The sequence below is a fragment of the Osmia lignaria genome, chromosome 12 (genome assembly GCF_051020975.1).
Source record: "Osmia lignaria lignaria isolate PbOS001 chromosome 12, iyOsmLign1, whole genome shotgun sequence".
Classification (NCBI taxonomy): Eukaryota; Metazoa; Arthropoda; class Insecta; order Hymenoptera; family Megachilidae; genus Osmia; species Osmia lignaria.
The window spans coordinates 9,598,873-9,616,313 of record NC_135043.1 but is presented as its reverse complement, the minus strand read 5'-3'; the positions used below and the strand labels follow the sequence as shown (position 1 = coordinate 9,616,313).

The 17,441-nt window shown below is 36.8% G+C and overlaps 4 protein-coding genes across 15 annotated transcripts; 1 reads left to right on the top strand and 3 right to left on the bottom strand.

Annotated features, from left to right (window-relative positions):
* Positions 1-5: 5 nt before the first annotated feature.
* LOC117602636 (transmembrane protein 8B) lies at positions 6-5,065 on the bottom strand. Of its 6 annotated transcripts, none has more exons than XM_034320868.2 (6): positions 4,926-5,065; positions 3,047-3,302; positions 2,715-2,992; positions 1,904-2,527; positions 980-1,832; positions 6-909 (listed from the first exon to the last, which is right to left on the bottom strand). In XM_034320868.2, exons 2-6 carry the CDS (start codon positions 3,229-3,231, stop codon positions 747-749), a joined length of 2,103 nt encoding a protein of 700 aa, XP_034176759.2. In that variant the 5' UTR covers positions 3,232-3,302; positions 4,926-5,065; the 3' UTR covers positions 6-746. The 6 variants fall into 6 exon arrangements, with proteins under 6 accessions (XP_034176759.2, XP_034176758.2, XP_034176761.2 ...); XM_034320867.2 differs by lacking the exon at positions 4,926-5,065 and adding an exon at positions 4,385-4,522; XM_034320870.2 differs by lacking the exon at positions 4,926-5,065 and adding an exon at positions 4,243-4,374.
* A 215-nt stretch (positions 5,066-5,280) lies between these two features.
* Positions 5,281-9,095, bottom strand: twisted (Protein O-mannosyl-transferase 2). 5 transcript variants are annotated; one of them, XM_076691419.1, is made up of 15 exons: positions 9,006-9,095; positions 8,423-8,506; positions 8,262-8,346; positions 8,100-8,204; positions 7,913-8,021; positions 7,569-7,837; positions 7,389-7,495; positions 7,124-7,316; positions 6,847-7,050; positions 6,636-6,787; positions 6,460-6,548; positions 6,244-6,392; positions 5,773-6,182; positions 5,553-5,701; positions 5,281-5,419 (listed from the first exon to the last, which is right to left on the bottom strand). In XM_076691419.1, exons 1-14 carry the CDS (start codon positions 9,017-9,019, stop codon positions 5,596-5,598), a joined length of 2,076 nt encoding a protein of 691 aa, XP_076547534.1. In that variant the 5' UTR covers positions 9,020-9,095; the 3' UTR covers positions 5,281-5,419; positions 5,553-5,595. The 5 variants fall into 5 exon arrangements, 4 of the variants coding, with proteins under 4 accessions (XP_076547534.1, XP_034176755.1, XP_076547533.1 ...); XM_034320864.2 differs by lacking the exon at positions 9,006-9,095 and adding an exon at positions 8,588-8,730; XR_004581010.2 differs by lacking the exons at positions 5,773-6,182; positions 9,006-9,095 and adding an exon at positions 8,588-8,730.
* Positions 9,096-9,235: 140 nt separating this feature from the next.
* Positions 9,236-14,513, top strand: spn-E (tudor domain containing 9 protein spindle E). Of its 3 annotated transcripts, none has more exons than XM_034320854.2 (8): positions 9,236-9,374; positions 9,472-9,685; positions 9,754-10,051; positions 10,126-10,583; positions 10,662-12,386; positions 12,448-13,584; positions 13,665-13,999; positions 14,073-14,513. In XM_034320854.2, the coding sequence occupies exons 2-8, from the start codon at positions 9,491-9,493 to the stop codon at positions 14,209-14,211; spliced, it is 4,287 nt and encodes a 1,428-aa protein (XP_034176745.2). In that variant the 5' UTR covers positions 9,236-9,374; positions 9,472-9,490; the 3' UTR covers positions 14,212-14,513. The 3 variants fall into 3 exon arrangements, with proteins under 3 accessions (XP_034176745.2, XP_034176746.2, XP_034176747.2); XM_034320855.2 differs by having other exon boundaries at positions 9,245-9,374; positions 9,460-9,685; XM_034320856.2 differs by having other exon boundaries at positions 9,268-9,374; positions 9,451-9,685.
* A 21-nt stretch (positions 14,514-14,534) lies between these two features.
* Positions 14,535-17,291, bottom strand: LOC117602647 (uncharacterized). The gene is made up of 9 exons (XM_034320898.2): positions 16,829-17,291; positions 16,271-16,737; positions 15,977-16,193; positions 15,754-15,904; positions 15,584-15,695; positions 15,441-15,494; positions 15,174-15,329; positions 14,982-15,106; positions 14,535-14,908 (listed from the first exon to the last, which is right to left on the bottom strand). The coding sequence occupies exons 2-9, from the start codon at positions 16,365-16,367 to the stop codon at positions 14,735-14,737; spliced, it is 1,086 nt and encodes a 361-aa protein (XP_034176789.1). The 5' UTR covers positions 16,368-16,737; positions 16,829-17,291; the 3' UTR covers positions 14,535-14,734.
* Positions 17,292-17,441: the final 150 nt, after the last annotated feature.

The following is a 17,441-nucleotide window of genomic DNA, read 5'->3' as shown; positions in this document are numbered from 1 at the left end:
GTAAGAAAAAAAAAACATTCTAAGCAGTATCAATATTATGTTAATTGCATAAGGTAGCAAGTGAATAATTATAATTGTATGCAGTGAAAGGGTTAGAAGCAATCTGCGTGCGAGGTCTTCATTCCTAAGATAAAAGTGAAACGAATTGTCTAAAATTGATATCGTCGCTTGAACGATCGACGTTGAAATTGAAACTTAAGTTCCCAAAAATAGTGAACTCTTGGATTCTTAGATAAATTGTAAAGCACTATGATACATATACATTAGTAAAATGCGATTTTTCCTTTCACAGAAAAATATTCGATAATTTTTTTCACTATCATTCTAACACATGTACGTATTTGGAACATCGTTTGGTCCTTAGCTAGCATTTCAATTATTCGTATTGCATCATGAATATTGATAAGTCGAATAAATAATCTGTTATCTCGAGGTAAACAATTTTTGTGCTAGCTAATTACGCGATTTCGAAGTAATTAATACTGTCGTTACGTTCGTATTGCCTCTTTCGATGCATTTAATTGCTAAAATTCCCCCTATTTATAAACGTCATTCGTTTCTTTTATAAGAATAAGATCCTCTGATTAATTACAATATACATTAAATGTACAATCACCTACGAGCATCGTTAATGTCAACATTCTCGTACTCGTCCCTATGAAATTGACGACGAAGCTTTCGAATTTCTTTCTCTAAAATTCAACAACTTTCACTATAGAGGTACGTTAACATTTTTTACATAACAATCATTTCATGTACTGTCGCTTAGGTAAAAGTAATATGACTCCTATGGCGACGCACACGTGCCAGAGACTGTGAACGATGTAGTAATTCTTTCGCGTTTGTAGGAACGCGTAGCAGACCAGACCGAGGGAGACTAGAAGGAGACCAGCCGGAAAATAAATACTTCTGTGAACATAAATTAACGTCCCATTGTATAACGTACCATATTTCTAATCGTTGAAGGAACCATGCTTACCTATAAGGACGTGATGGATAACGAACGGTGCCTCTCCTCCTGCACCTCAAGCCCCAAGAGAATCCGATCAAAGCGAAGCCGCTTACAGCTGGCAAAAGGAACACCCAGAGGGCTGTGCGGTCCATTTCAGCGCTCATGGCGAGAACAACGGCGCCGGTTATTTGACAAAATGCGGTAAGCTTTGGTCCAAAGGAGGCCATCGCCACCAGGGTCACCCAGATGGACAGGAGGGCGTTGAAGAAGTCACAGAACTGCAACACGCTTAATCTCATTATGCACACGCTGTAAACGTCCTCCCCAGCCTCGCAGGCGTGATAGAACGTGGAGAAGAACATCACGGCCGCGTAAACAATAGCCTCTGTAAAATATTCCCTGCGCACGGCAACGTATATCGAGCCGATGAACGCCAGGTTGCTGAACGTCAGCAACAGGACACGGACGATGATGTCGCTATTGCTGAGGACGTAAGCATCGTCCGCGCAGTCGAATCCTCGGTAAGCGCCTGTACAATGACACGCGGCGAACACGAAGCCTCCGCTCATGTAGTGCATGCACTTTCCTCTCGAATTGCAGCGACCCTCGATGCACGGCGAGGAGGAGATGCGGCTCTCGACCCTGGCGTCGCAAGGACCCATGCAGTCGCAATCATCGCACGCGGTCTCGTTTATACAATTTCTGATGCAGAGACAATTCTCTTCTAAGCAAAATGCCTTCAAGGTAACATGCCATACACCTGGCTCTGGAAACGGTGCGTTAAGGGTGGATGGCCCTGTACTGTTCACATAAATGTCAGCCGCAGTTGTGTTCCCCATACGAGAGCACCCTCCACCGGCAGTGATGTTCGAGTAGTAACCTATTTAAATATATACATATACATGTACGTTTTTGTAATATGCGCAAACTTTACGTTCTCAATCTTCTAACCTAATGAAATACACACGGCTACAACAACGTTCTTCTTCTCCTTCTCTTCGACCAGCTTGAACCCTACGGTCAACGTTCCACCGACGTCGTACACTCGGCCAATCTCAAAACTGAGGACGGACAAGGTATCCGCGGTGAGGTTGAACGCCGAAGGTTTCGTGCTATTCTCTTTCAAATGCTCGTAGTCGAAGAGGAAGAAGTCTGGCAAGGATCTCCTCATCAAGTCCACCGTGTTCACTTGACTCGAATCAAGAGGTGTGTCATCGATCAATTGTAGGACCACGTCTGACGATTCTCCGGAGAGCAAACGAAGGGTCACGTAGTGAAGGGCGTCCGAGTAAGGCTTAAAGAACACGCTGGCATTCGTTGAATTTAGGATAGTTCCTGCGAGATGATCATCGGCAGTCACGTGTACCACTATTTTACATTCTTCTCCGCAGCTGGATTTCAAGAGGAGACTGGTATCTATGAATTCGTCGGGCATGAACAGCTGCATCACCGCGGAATCTATGCTTTTGTTCATGTGCACCTTGTGCTCTCCTTTCGGATCCATCGGTAATACTACTAAGGCAGACTCCACGAGTAGTTCAGCATCTAGCACCGTGTCGCAGGACGCACCGAGACCTATGAAGAAAGATATATATTATTAATCTCTCCAGGTACTCCTAATTTGTGGAGGGTCCTGGCGTGTTGGTTACAGGTCCCGGGGACCTCCTCTGGCCCCTGGGCCTAGGCAGACTAGGCGACCGCCTACGGCCCCCATAACACCAGTAAAAGCTTAATTTTGTGTCTAAGAATGCAAGAAATTCACCTTGCTGAGTGATTTTCCCATTGTCAGGATCGCTCCAGGATCGAAAAGCAATGGCGTACCAATCACCCGGCGAAGGTGCTTCAATTTCAATCCTATACTCGTCACCGTTGCTTTCCATATCCAAGGAATAATACCCGCGTCTTCCTTTCATCAGCCTCGCCGCTATCTTCGATCCATCCGGCCGGACAAACGGCAGGCTACCGGATTTTAGAAACAGAGAGACGTTCTTTGCCGCGCATTTACCTATTCCTCCAGTTTTCTCTTCTTTTACAATGAACCTAAAAATGAGATATTAAGAATCGTCTACTTTAGGGACCCTTTTGGATACTTACTTGAACGCAGCCCTGACAGTGGAGTCCGGTATATTGAAGTGGACGATCGAAATATGACGGTAGGCGTGGTAATCGTCGAGGACGTTGTTCGGTTGTTGAGCAATTCGCTCCAGTTTGCCGCATAGTCCTGGTTGTATCGCAAAAAGGATCCATGATAGTGTAAAGACCGCTACGCTGTCTCGCATATTATAAATCCTACGATCCGCCACATAACAAGCCCTTTGTACTTAACAAACTATTCTTGCACCGACGCCTCCTGGAAGAGAAACATTTCATATTTCAAACAATTCAGACCAACGAGCGGATGTATTAACCGCGGTTCAAGATAAGATCGGTGTAACGTTACACGGTCAATGAGGAAATATTCTAATTCGTGGTAATTCGGAGCAGAGGAAATGAAGTAACAGGAGCTACACCTTCGCCGGTCGGCTCTTTACGAGACTCGTTTCAGGCACTTGAAGAAGATTCGCGCGATATTAATGTCGAAATAGGTCAGATTCCATTGTCAATTCGCGCGCTTCCTGCGCTTCGAAGAAGCGATAGCTTATCAGATAAGTTACAGACGGTAGACGGTAGACAAAATCTCGCTGAATTTCTATTCAATCTTGGCAACATTGTGGAGTATCTTTAGCTGATCACAAGTGGTCTGTTACTTTGATTGCAATTCTCAAAACATTCAGAGTAACCCTTAAACGATATAACAAATACTTTCTGACACAGTTAGAGCGAGCATGTTTATCAACGGAAAAATAGATTATAGAATGAATATCTGGTGACCCATGAACCGATCACACAAAAATATTATCAGTAAAATCGTTCGGAAGACAAATAAAACAGATGCAGTTTCCTTGAATTCCGATTATTAAACGGAGCCACTTGAAATAAATGAATCTACCTTACAATTGAACCCAGTCTGGTAAATAATGCATGGAAAATTGATTTTCCTATAATACGACCACTTATGAATTGGACGCCAACAGCTAACTATTGCCAGCTTGAATTCGAAACACTTGTCGACGAACGTGTTACAATGGATTTAAATCGGCGTTTGATCCCGTACGAATCATTTGAGGAGTGTATTTCAATTCAAGAATATCGCTGAACGTCTACACGCTCTTTGCAACGAGAGAACAATGCACGGTACATCAATCACTAGTTTCAGAAGTGGAACGAAGAGATTAATTATCGTGATTTACGGGGTAACGCAGCGTGCTCGAATCACGTCGCGTTCAATCTCTTGAAAGAAACTGAAGAAACAAGTTTAAAGTAACCGCACGGTAACGCGGCAATTCACAATGGTACAGTGTTAACATTACTTGCTTGTGTCAAGACACTTACACGTTTGCTTTCTATTAACGTTGTTATGCGAGTTCATAATCATTTCGCACACACAGACACGCGCGTAGAAAAGAGAAGAGGGTCGGAAACGATGCCAGCTCATCAAAGTTTAAGCCACCGATTATCTTCAATCGGTTCAGCAACAAGTGTTCTAAACAATGCGTTCACTTCAAACTTTCAACGAACAGACAAGTTGTCCAGCCAATCGAAGTTAGCGCGCGAATTTCACGTACCGTCTTCTGACCCTTTTGCGCCGGCCGGATATTTTCGATAATGTTAGTCAAACGTTGACCAAGTAGACTGATAGTCGAACAAACTTAACTATTATTCAACACTTGTCGATTAATTTACGTTAGCATAGATTTTCGTAGATTTTCACGATCATATTTTCGCTTCGAGTGATTTAAAAGAACAGAATACAATCTTGAGCGGAAGTTGAAACTTTACTAGAAGCTTATTGCTTTATCGGTGGGCTATGCGGTTATTGATAAAATAAATTGTGCTGTTTTTTACGTAGATACAGATATGCGCGAACACGTACCGGGAACTCGTAGGAACACGTGGTCCCTTTAACAGCTATTCCTGATCTCACGTGAGAGAGCGTTCGTGGCCGCTCGACCGACTGAAAATCCCCGGGAGCCGTTTATTGATCGTTCGCCGCAGAAAGATTTTAATTCACCGGTAAACGCGTTCACAACGGTACAACTGGTAGAAACGGTGACGTCAAGCGGCCGCTGAACATTCTAAACTCGTACTTAAATAATCTCGCGAGATAAAACGAGATATCCCAATGAGACAAGATTTCCGTTTAATCAGGCACTTAAAAGTGAATCGAGACGGTGTCGCATCGTCGAGGCGCAGTTCCAACACGTGAGTCGATCAGCTGAGTAGACTGCTCGTTCGAAAGCTTTTAAAGCATTTTCGCCTCGTGGGTGTTTGTACAGCGCTCTTTTCTCATCGGTATACCATAATCCTTTTTCTACGATTTCGAAATTATTCTGGGCAATTGAAATTTCTTATAAAAACATAAAATATCTGAAATAGATATTTAATAATATACAAGTGAAGTTTTATTAAAAATTTCGTTATATTTATAAAAGATGTATAAAAAATTGATATGTACAAATTATGTTCTCTTTAAGAAAACTTATAAATAGATCTATGATACCTTGTTACTTGAAACATTCTACTTGCTTAACAAAAGTACTTTGTTAAAATTCCCAAGTATCCATCCATCTTAGAGAATGCATTGGATTGTCAGGGTCTGACGAAGAGGGACCTACCATACCATAAGCCAATGGAGAAAATAAATAAAAACTGAAACAAAACGCATAATGTAAAATTTTGTCATTAAATTTACTAATGAAGATTCATTTAATTGCTCGTACCTATATACAGTACTTGAAATAACAATACCCACTATTGTATGATAAAAAACATTTCCAATTCTATTTGGAAATAAAATAAGTAAACTGTCGATAACATAATTCAGAGTTATTCCAGTTAACATTGAACTATACAGTAAAGCTGGGAAATAATGATGGAAATATAAAACTCTACTCATTGCCCAAAATGGTGCATAATGCAATATCCAGCCAATGAAGAGCCATTTTCCTGCATTTACTATCCTATTCCTTTGTTCAAGGACAGCAGGACTTTCCGCGCAACCACGTTGTTGCCGTACACATGCATGAATATATAATATAATAAAAAGTATTAAGAATACGATATTACTCCACCATATAATCGGATTACCGAGTAAATATATTCTTAAATCACTGCCAGAAAAAAACTGACCCTGAAATGTTCGATTTTGATTATGTTTTACTGGTTGTGTCTTTTATAGCTGTAAGACTTACCCTATAATTAATGGGCCACTGCCAAGGGCGCGACGATACTTCTCCTTCCTTTACTTTCAAATCTGAATTTCCTTGCAACATGACTGCATGCGACTCGAAAAATCTATCCAGAAATCCTGGCGCATATACTTGGAAACTAACGTTTGGTACTATCAAAAGACATTAATAAATATGCATTATAAAACATTGAGGAATTATGAATATCAAAATACTAACACTTTGCATAGTTATTATCTTCAATGTTCCATAGCGCATTTTTATCTCTCATGTTAGGGTTACAAGAGACTTCTTGTTGACTGTATGCCCTATAGATTACACACAAAAATTACAGCAGTTTTAAAATATTATTTCATTTTCTTCTGTTTGGAAATTTATAAGACATTACAGCTAACCATTTAGGTAATGTTTTGCCGCTACACGTTAGAACGCAATGATGTAGATAGTGCACAAACTTTAATTTACTTGTTACCGTTTCGATCACATCACCATCTTTACCGTTTATTATCATGATTTTCCATACATCATTAGCATCGCCAGTACCATTCTAAAAATACAATCATATAATGTTATAATAGAATATAGCAGTAAATGACTTTGTCTTACCTCACCATATCCAGTAACTTGATAGTGTTTCTTAGAAATAGGCGCAATTTCCTTATGTGAATGTAAATTACGTCGTGTAATAACATGCTCTAAGCGTATGAGATCACCGTGTCTTACTAATACTGGTTCCGGTGGAATATCGTCAGTATCAAATTTTTTTACCAACCATAAATTATTATCATCTTTATGCGAATAAGTTGTGATCTAAAGAAAAAACTACATTATAGTATTCTATTCACATATATTGTAAAAATATATGAAATAAATAGATTAATACTTGTTGCTGTCTAGCTCCAACACCCTCAGGATAAAGATGCCAGTGAGAATGTAAATATCCACCACCAGTACGGTGATTTTTTAACGTAACTGTAGCCCCATAAGCCAATTGCCGTGGCATGGTTGCATTGTACAATGAATTTCCTTCTAATAAGGACTGGAATTCAGAACTATAAAATCCATCTCCACTTCCACTAAAATGTTTCAAATTAATGTGATATGTACTTAAAATATACAGTATTATTATATATAAGTAATTTGTTTACCTTTTATTTAAAACAGTAAGATGGATGTAAAAGAATAACATGTATAACAATATCGGTAATAAAATCAGACAAATACATCGCGCTAATAAATGCTTCGCTACATACGTCTGTAATAAGTGAATATGTGTAAATGCATGCTTAAAATAATCATTTTGGAAATAACCAGTTTGAAAAACTTACAATAGGTTTTGTAAGATCTCCTAATTCTCTCCATAATTCAAAAGCGGTATAAAGTCCAACCAAAAGTACGACAAATAAACCAACAAATTTTACACTAATTGTACATGCAAGTGAAATTCCTGTGAATGATAACCAACCCCACCATTTCCACGTGAATGGTTCGTCACGAAGTGAACCAGTATGAGCCATTCCCCAAGTTGCACACATCATGAAGCATAAGAGTATGGGATCCAATAAAATATATTGGTTCAATGTCAGTAGCCCCACATCTGAAATGCATGATTATTGATAAGCATATATCTTTTTTACAAATCATTAAAGCACTGAAAACATAACATATGTACCAAACAAGATAAATAATGCAGAAAATACAGCTGCCTTAACAGATTTTGTCAAGTCCCATACAATGAGATAAGATAAAGGGACAATAGATGCACCTAAACACGTACAAAACTAAAACATATAAACATCTAGATTAAATTCTATACCATGATATGTGAATACCTTTTATTAATTTTAAAAGGAACTTACTATTCTCATACCAATATATTTAACATTTTCAAATTTATCCCCTGGTTTCTCAAAGGGAAATGTTCCATCATATCCAGTTAAATAACCAGACAACGCTATTAACATCTAAAAATTGATAATGTTAATTCTTAATATGCATAAATTTCTTCTCATATTATTTACCTTCCCAAGTGGAGGATGAACATCAAAAAAGAATGTTCTATTTATGTACCAACTTCCCATCTTACCAAAATGAGTCTCATCCCAACTAAAACATTAAAAGCTTATAGAAATCATCTATACATTTATAACATACCATTATAATATTTTTACAAATATCTTACCAAACATGCTGGGGCTCTGCAACTTTATAAAATCTTGTTCCTGCTGTTAGTATTATAATAGTTCCAAATAGTAGCCACCAACTTCTATATAAACATATTAATAGAATTGCATTATTATCAGAAAATATACATATATGAGATAAATTAAAATATAATTATACGTACAAATCTGTCCTTTTCTGTGTTTCTTTATTTGATTGCTGCTTGTGTAAATGTTCATTTTTTATTTTGTGAATACTTTCTGAATTAGTTGCACCCTTCATACTGTCTTCTATTTTTAATTTTATAACCACTTAGGTTACTCAGTATTATATACCGTTGAACGAATAAAATAAAATCAAGGTAAACAATTGTTCTAACAATGTAAAATATTTGAATAATATGCTACAACAACAGAACCGTATTGCTTAACCAGTTCCCAATTCTTCAGGATACATTCGAAGAAGTACCGCTATTGCGTTACAGGTATGTACACTTACAAAATGAACCCTCCTTACTCAAGTTTCTGATTTATTTTTGGTATCATGCAAATTTAATATTCATAATAAATGTATAAAGTTCACCCAAAGTATATTGTATTTACTTGTTGGTCAACATTTTGATTGTTACTAAACAATAGTTTCATTTCAGACTCCATTCAGACTAATTCAGACTGCTTGCAAGGTAAAATATGTATACCGCAGTTCACCAGAGTCCATAACTGCGAAAAGACCAGTTTTCGTTCTTCGCGCTTCTCCAGTACGCATCTTCGCCCTGATTGGCGATACTCCCAAACGAAGTGGAAAGCGATTAGCAGAGAGCTCGCTGTGTTCCCCCACCATCTTCCAACATGCGGTCGCAGTTATGGACTCTGGTGAACTCAGGTGAACTGCGGTATATAGCACGTGGAGATTCTAAGAAATAGGAATGTATTGTTTTAATTATTGAAAAAGGGACAAGAAAAACTTGAAAGGTATACAATAATAATTATATAATCGTTATAAATGAAAATACAGTTTTATATATATTATTTAACGTTGTATGATAAGTGTATTTAGTATTGTTTTTAGACGTAAATATTCCGGTGAAATGGATTATTTGAATCTTTTTAATGCAAACGCTACATTTAAAAGAAAAATACTGCCAGGACCAACGAGTCGAAGGCAGTTACCAAACGATATGTCGTTATTAGATGCAAAATTAAACGTAAATATAAAGCATATAGAGAGCGGAACAGATTATGTAAAGGAATATGTACAAAAAGAGGAAGATGAACTTTTGGAGGTATATTAATTTGCAGCTGAAATAAAATTTGATGGAACCTTTTTCTATTTAACTTTATGTATTTTTAGTCAGCAAGCTACTATAATGCAAATAATCAGAACAACCTAGAACTTATATCACAAGGTACAGCAGCTGTGCAAGATACAAATATTGAAGAAACAATGAAGATTTATTCCACTTATGATTTTGCTTACCGCCCAAAGCCTGGTTTAACAATTAATGCTAATAAAAATCAAATAACATCTATGATTGATACAAATTCAGTAGTAGTGATTCAAGGTCCAACAGGTTGTGGTAAAACTACACAGGTGCCACAATTTATTCTAGATTCCTGTTATAAAAAGAAGCTTCACTGCAACATTATAGGTAACTAATTGCATTTATAAGAATGTTTAATTTTGTTTAAATAAAATTTTCACATGTACCATTGTATTTTATAGTCACACAGCCTAGAAGACTTGCTGCTATAAGCATTGCAAAACGTGTTAGTCAGGAAAGAGACTGGCCAGTAGGCAGTCTTGTTGGATATCAAGTGGGATTGATAAATCATACCAGTAAAGATACACGTTTGACATATTGTACTACTGGTGTTCTTCTCCATAAATTAATAAATGCAAAAAATATGTTAGAATATACCCATGTGATACTTGATGAAGTTCATGAAAGAGATCAAGATATGGATTTTCTACTGCTTCTTGTTCGAAAATTATTACGCACGAATTCACGTTCGGTGAAAGTAATTCTAATGTCTGCCACATTTGAAGTAGACAGATTTGCCAAATATTTTTCCTCACCTGTTGGAAACAAACTTGCATCTGCACCTATTGTTGATATCGCTAAGAAAAGTTATTTTAATATTACTTCTTATTACCTTTGCCAGATGGATGGATTAGGGCTGGTAAATACTTCATATAATTATTGAGTATAATCATATTTTTAATTCAATAAATTTCAGTGTATTTATGTTTTATTACAGTTGCCTCAAGTTTCTGCTACTGAACCAAGTGTTTCGATCAAAATGTTGGAATTTTGTGTTAATCTAATAAAAGTTCTTGACGACGTGGATCTGAAAGCTGATGATGCGAATTATGATCCAGAAACAAATACTTATGAAAGACACGTGATCCTGATATTTTTACCAGGTATCCACGAAATCGAAGAGATGCATAATATATTATCACTGCCGAAACATGAAAAAGCTAAATGGGATATAGTAATATTGCATTCATCGATTACAAATGAAGAACAGCAACGAATTTTTATAAAACCTCCCCGTGGTTACCGTCGTATTATTTTATCTACAAACATTGCTGAGAGTAGTGTTACAGTGCCTGATGTAAAATATGTAATCGATTTCTGTTTAACGAAACAACTTATCATCGATCCAAAAACGAATTTTCAATGCTTAGAATTAAAATGGGCAAGCAAGGTAAATTGTGAACAGAGAGCGGGTCGTACAGGTCGAGTAATGGATGGAAGAGTATACAGATTGGTACCAGAAGCATTTTATGAAACCGTATTGCCCCGAGAAGCGTCTCCCGAAATGTTACGTTCACCGTTGGAATCTTTAGTCCTAAAAGCGAAGTTGTTAGATATGGGAGAACCCAAAGCAATTTTAGCGCTTTCTCTTGATCCACCCGATCTTAGTAATTTAGAAAGGACAATATTACTATTGAAAGAAGCAGGCGCATTGCTTAACAAAGTCGACGAAATTCAACACCTTGATGGAGAACTAACAGATCTTGGTCGAATCATGGCGAATTTGCCAGTGAACATTAATCTGGCAAAATTAATGGTGTTGGGTCATGTCTTCAGCGTTTTGAAAGATACGATCATTATTGCAGCTAGTCTAACTGTAAAAGATCTATTTAGCAGTCCCTTTCAACAGAAATTACTGGCATACGACGCTAGACTCAATTGGTCTGCTAATTCTTGCAGCGATTGCGTCGCATTTATGACTGTTTATAAAGTATGGATCAGCGAAAAAGCAAATCGTCGAATAAACAACGATGCCGCGGAAAAGAAATGGGCATGGAGAAATTTTGTACAGATAAGAGTATTGCGTGAAGTCAAAGCGCTTGTTACAGAATTAACTATGAGATTAGAAAAGATGGGAATCCAAGAAAGCGTCGGACTCAACAAAGTTGTTTGGAAAGAAACAGAAAAGCCGTTCGTTTTGAAGATTGCAATTGCTGGTGCATTTTATCCGAACTATTTTCTAAAACATAATCCTGAGGGACAGTTAAGCGAATATAATGGAACAAAAATGTTAGGTGGTTTAGATCCTTCGAAAACGGTATATTTACAAGGTTGGCCATTAAGACAACCTGGGCTTTTATATGCTCGTAGAATTCAAAGTATATTCGCAGATAACTTAGTGACCTCTGCTGAAAAGATCAGGGTATCTTTTGATTCATCCAGTCGAGTATATGTTCAATTTGTTAATGATGAAGTGGCTAAAACTCCTCAATACAACATGACAAAGAGAATATCTCCTTTTGTTTACAAAGCTGTCAGAATGAGGCAGTGTAATATTCCTATAGAAATACCTGTTTTATACGAGGATGTAGCCGAGCAACAAGCTGAAGAAATGAACTTAGTTAGAAAATCATATTTTACATGTGAAAATTTTGTCAAAGATAAAAATAAACCAGTATTGCCGAGTATACGAGTATCTCGTATTCCAATAGTGATGCAGCATGTAGGTATTCTTAACGAAACTGTATCTTAATACTTTATTAAATTAATAATTAAATTTTCAGGTAAAGGATCCTGGTCGTTTCTGGGTACAGATGTATGATTCTTCGATAAAGTATAAACTAAATGCTATAAACTCAACAATCTACAAAAAGCATAATTTAGAAACACTCACAGAAGCCCCAGAAACCGGCACGGTTGTGATTGCACCATATGAACAAAATAATTGCAAATCATATTTTCGGGCGGTAGTTGAAGGACATGTAACATCACCAGAAATACTGGTCCAATTATTTTTCATTGATTATGGTTACTCGAGTGAATGTCGATTATGTGATTTGAGACGTCTAAGAGACAATAGCGACATCGCTGATATTCCAGCACTGGCCATGGAATGTGTGTTAACCCAAGTTCGGCCATCCATAGCGCGTACTTTAAGTGACGAGTGGTCAGAAGCTGCATCGAGTCTCTTCTGGGTATTAGTTAACAAACCAGGTCGACTACATGGTAACATTTATTCCATTGTTAATTGCGTTATTTCATTGGAACTTATACATGTGAACGAAAAAGAAGAAGAAACTAATATCAATCAGTGTCTCATTGACAAGGGATTTGCAATAAGAAAAGAAGAAGACTACTTTTCACGTTTCAATCATAATCTAAGAATTCAACACGAAGATATGGTGGACCAACAATGTTATCACTATGAAAAATTACAATACGATCAAGATTTCATGCCATCGATTTATCCGGAACCACCTTCATTTAATGATTGTCATTCAACGGTGGCTTTACGGGGTCCATTTTCACCCCTAGAAATTGAATTAACTCATCTTACTATGGCTGGTAGAGATAAAAGGATAAAGATGGCTGTAAATTCTGTAAATTCTGTTCTTTTGGACACTGATCCGGAGGATGTCTTTCAGCGACTTTTAGTGGCTGGGTCTGTGTCACAAAATGCAAGTGGCACTAATTTGACATTGTTTAATACAACACTGATGCCACGACTTCCTGGATTGACTGCTCTGATGGTATTAATTTTCACACCGTACATGGAATTGCGACGAAACAGTTTCGGAACTTACTACATTGGTGCATTATGCGGATTAGGGTCTGAACCAAATACCAAGAGAAGTATTTTTCCAGAACACGATATAGAGCTTCAATTTGATGCTGAAATTACCATTGATGATCTACAACTTGTAAGTATGCTATGCAAAATGTGTTTTTTTTTTTTTAAATTTAAGTAGACTTTAATTGTTTTTCTGGCGCCCTTTGCTAGATAAATAGACTGCGTCATTGGATGAACATTGGAATACAAATTAACCAGCATCATGAAAGCAGTGATAATATGGAAGAAATGATTATCTGTCAAAACAGAATTAAAGATGCATTACTGAAATTAATTGAGAAACAAAGGAAACCACGAACTTCCGAATTAATCAATCATTTTGATAAATGGAACTTGTACGACGAATCTCTGCTTCTTCAACCTAGTAAGCAATATATGGTCAAGAATAACATTTATAGATTACATAGTGCATTGGACTTGGAAGAAACGAATGAACTACAAGAACTTACGGAACACGTGAAACATTTACGATCATTAACAATTGAGTAAGTAAACTATTAAAATATGAAGATCTGTTCAACTTATTCTGATTAATTTATATTGTTTTTTGTTTAATAGGGATCCCAGAAAGCCTGAAAATACTGAAATTTGTTGTAAATTATGCAAAGTTACGATAGTTGACATTTTTGATCTTCGTGGACATTTGTACTCTAAGAAACACAGACAGAACGAGGAAACGTTAGGAATTAAAGTTTAAATCATAACATAAAGGCAAAGAACATCTAGTGTAATGTTGGAGGAAAGTATTAGTATTATTATTATTAACTGACAGTTACTTTATACAATTGACCGATATTAAGAAACACTAGGTAAATAAGAGTGATATTTAATTTTGTTTTTATGTAAAGCAGTTTTGTTTACATATTTTTGTTGTTCGTGAGAATTTACGTGAACTTTAGTTTCCTATTAAATGACATTGTCATTTAAACTAGCTTTATAAAATCATTGGTGGTATATTTTTATTTAACTACATAGGATATTTATCTAATCCGATTTATTAATAAATAAATGTAATATATCTACATATTTCATATTTATACATAGCGTATACGACGTTCATTTAGATACATATAAAATACGCTTTTTTTTACAGTTTATTAAGTGAACCTGATAAACAGCTTTAGTTATATTTTTATAAACGTTTTGATACGACTGATTGTGATTATAAAATATATATGACGTTCAGAATACCTCAACTTAAATGATTATAAATTAATATTTTATACTTCTCTCTGAAGATAACGCGCACCGGGCTGAGTGTATAACAATCGGCCAGGAACATTAGCACCGGATGCGCTAACGTACGTACCTGGCGGTGGGGGTGGGTATGGAGCAGGTGGTGGTTGCGGTGCTCTCACCGGATATCCTGATGTAATTCCTCCGGTTTTTGCACCCTTTTCACAACAAATACCGTAGTATGCAACCATAAATATCGTAATATACATATATTTAAATACAAGTGGATACCTGTGGTGGTTGTTGAATTGGAATAGCTCCACCATGAACAGTAACATGGCTACTTGGCCGCAAATAAAATTTATCTTCTCCATAGGCACCTTTATGATCCAATGAATGTAAACTTGTCACATAAGCTAACAGAAAATTATTATAATGTATTTGTTATGGTATGAGTTTGAAGTAGATTAAGATACGATGTACCTGTTTGATGCGTTGACAATGTTCTGTTACCCGAAAGGTATACAGATTTCGCAGGTTCAGGTTCTCGAGACTGTTGCGAAGTCGGCGCAGAGTAACTATACACGCTTTGACCAGTAGGGGTCGAGTAAAAATTGGATGCAGAATACTGATTATTTTCTGCAAGATAATACACCATGAATTAATTGTTAGCGAGCGATGCAAATGTTATCAATCGATGATTTTTTTTAAAGAGAGAGCATGGAAATTAAAGAAGGTTTATTCACTCACTGTTCCAGAGAACAGCTCGGGAATCGCCAGATCTCCTAGCTGCTTCCTCAGATTCTATAGAAGCACAAATATCTACGTTTAATGCTGTCTTTTTTCCATATAACCATTTTAAGTCCATAACTGCCACATCTGTATATACTTACTGGAAGGTGGAGGATTATAACTTGGAATTGGTGTTGGTTTGTACCCATAGCCAGCATGGTATGGAGAAGCTGGTGGTGGTGGTGAAGGACTATGCGTTCTTTTTAATGGTCCCTAAGAAGAAACACTATAAAGTACCTTGGTTTTACACAGATATATAAGTTCAGCTTACAGTTGGTAATAAAGTATGTGTTGGTGCACCAACAGCAACTTTATAAAGTGGACTACTACTTCTTGGTAGTGGAAGGAATAACTGTGGATGAACTACTCTGGGACCTGTTCCAGGATATCCTCCTACTGCTGTTAAAACTTCAGAGCAAACACTGCACAATAAAACTATATGATTATGACATATTATTGAATTGCATATTTTGAATTTTAAGAAGTATATGAACCTTGTTTCTTTAATTAACTGCCGTCTTCTGTTATCATCTTCGTTTAAAACTTTTTTCAATTGTAAAAATAACTGATGTTTTTCATCTTTCAACTGTGACAGTTCATTCTCAAGATTTGAAATCTGTTCTCTGGTTTCACCTAAAGTCATTACATCTTGTTTCTGTTGTCGCTCCCTTTCTTTTCTTTGCCGTTCTTCTTCTGCATCTGCTTCTTGTTCTAAGTAAATAATTTATATACCTTGAATGGTTGAAATAAAAATGAGAGTTCGATGAAAATGATGTAAAATAGGTTACCTTGTTTCTTTCGTTGTCTTTCTCTTGTAATGTGAGCTTTTAATGCTTGCCACATTTGTTCACTCCGTTGAGGAGGACCTACAATTACTGCTGGCATTTTTATTTCTTTCTTTGCTAAATTCAGACTTTAAAATAACTTTTTACACTGCAATGTTGAATTCTCTCTACATCTGCATATATGTATACCGCAGTTCACCAGAGTCCATAACTGCGACGCGCAGGTTGGAAGATGGTGGGGGAACGCAGCGAGCTCTCTGCTAATCGCTTTCCACTTCGTTTGGGAGTATCGCCAATCAGGGCGAAGATGCGTACTGGAGATGCGCAAAGAACGAAAACTGGTCTTTTTGCAATTATGGACTCTGATGAACTGCGGTATATACATCTTGAGGCGATGCAAGCGTCGAGGCCGAACTCCGAATTCCGCGTCGGTAAAGCAGTCGAACAGTGGAAAACGAATGAACTGTGCCCTATAGAAAAAACGAGGAACTAAATTTGTGGTCTGTTTTACCTTTTTGACGTCTTTTTTCAGTGAAAAATTAACGAAATCGTAGTTCTCACTATTTTTCTAAACGGAGGCTTGTACATCATCCCCTGAGTGCTTGTTTTGCTCTATCTGACCCGAAGAATGGCTTTCTGGTATCCATTTGGACATACGATTCGCAGAAATGTTTATATTACGAATAAATTAACGCAGATGAGACGGGATCCGCCATTTTCCTGACCGTTGACAGACATCAATTTCAATATTTTATAATTTTTTGACTATTTGGGTAATATAAAGACCAGATTAACATTTTTTTAGGGCCTTTTGAACATGTCCCTCAAATTTCTTTGCAATCTGTTCAATAATGACGACGTAATTTTAGAACTCGTTTCTAGGGATTTTTCTAGGGATTGTCAATAAAGTTTTCAACGTTTGCATCACCTTAAGGCACGTTCATAGACATGGAAGTAGGGAATAATGAACAACGCTGTATGAATGAGAAACAGCAATTAAATAGTTTCGGATGTTTTTTAGTCATTAATTTTAAATATTATTGATAGTATGATCGCTTAAATATAAATTTAAATATTCCTAATAAAAAAATAATAATAAAATAACAAATGATAAAGATTTGTAAAGTAGCGCGATCTAGAACGTTCGTACGTAGTCGTGTTTGATCGGCAATCT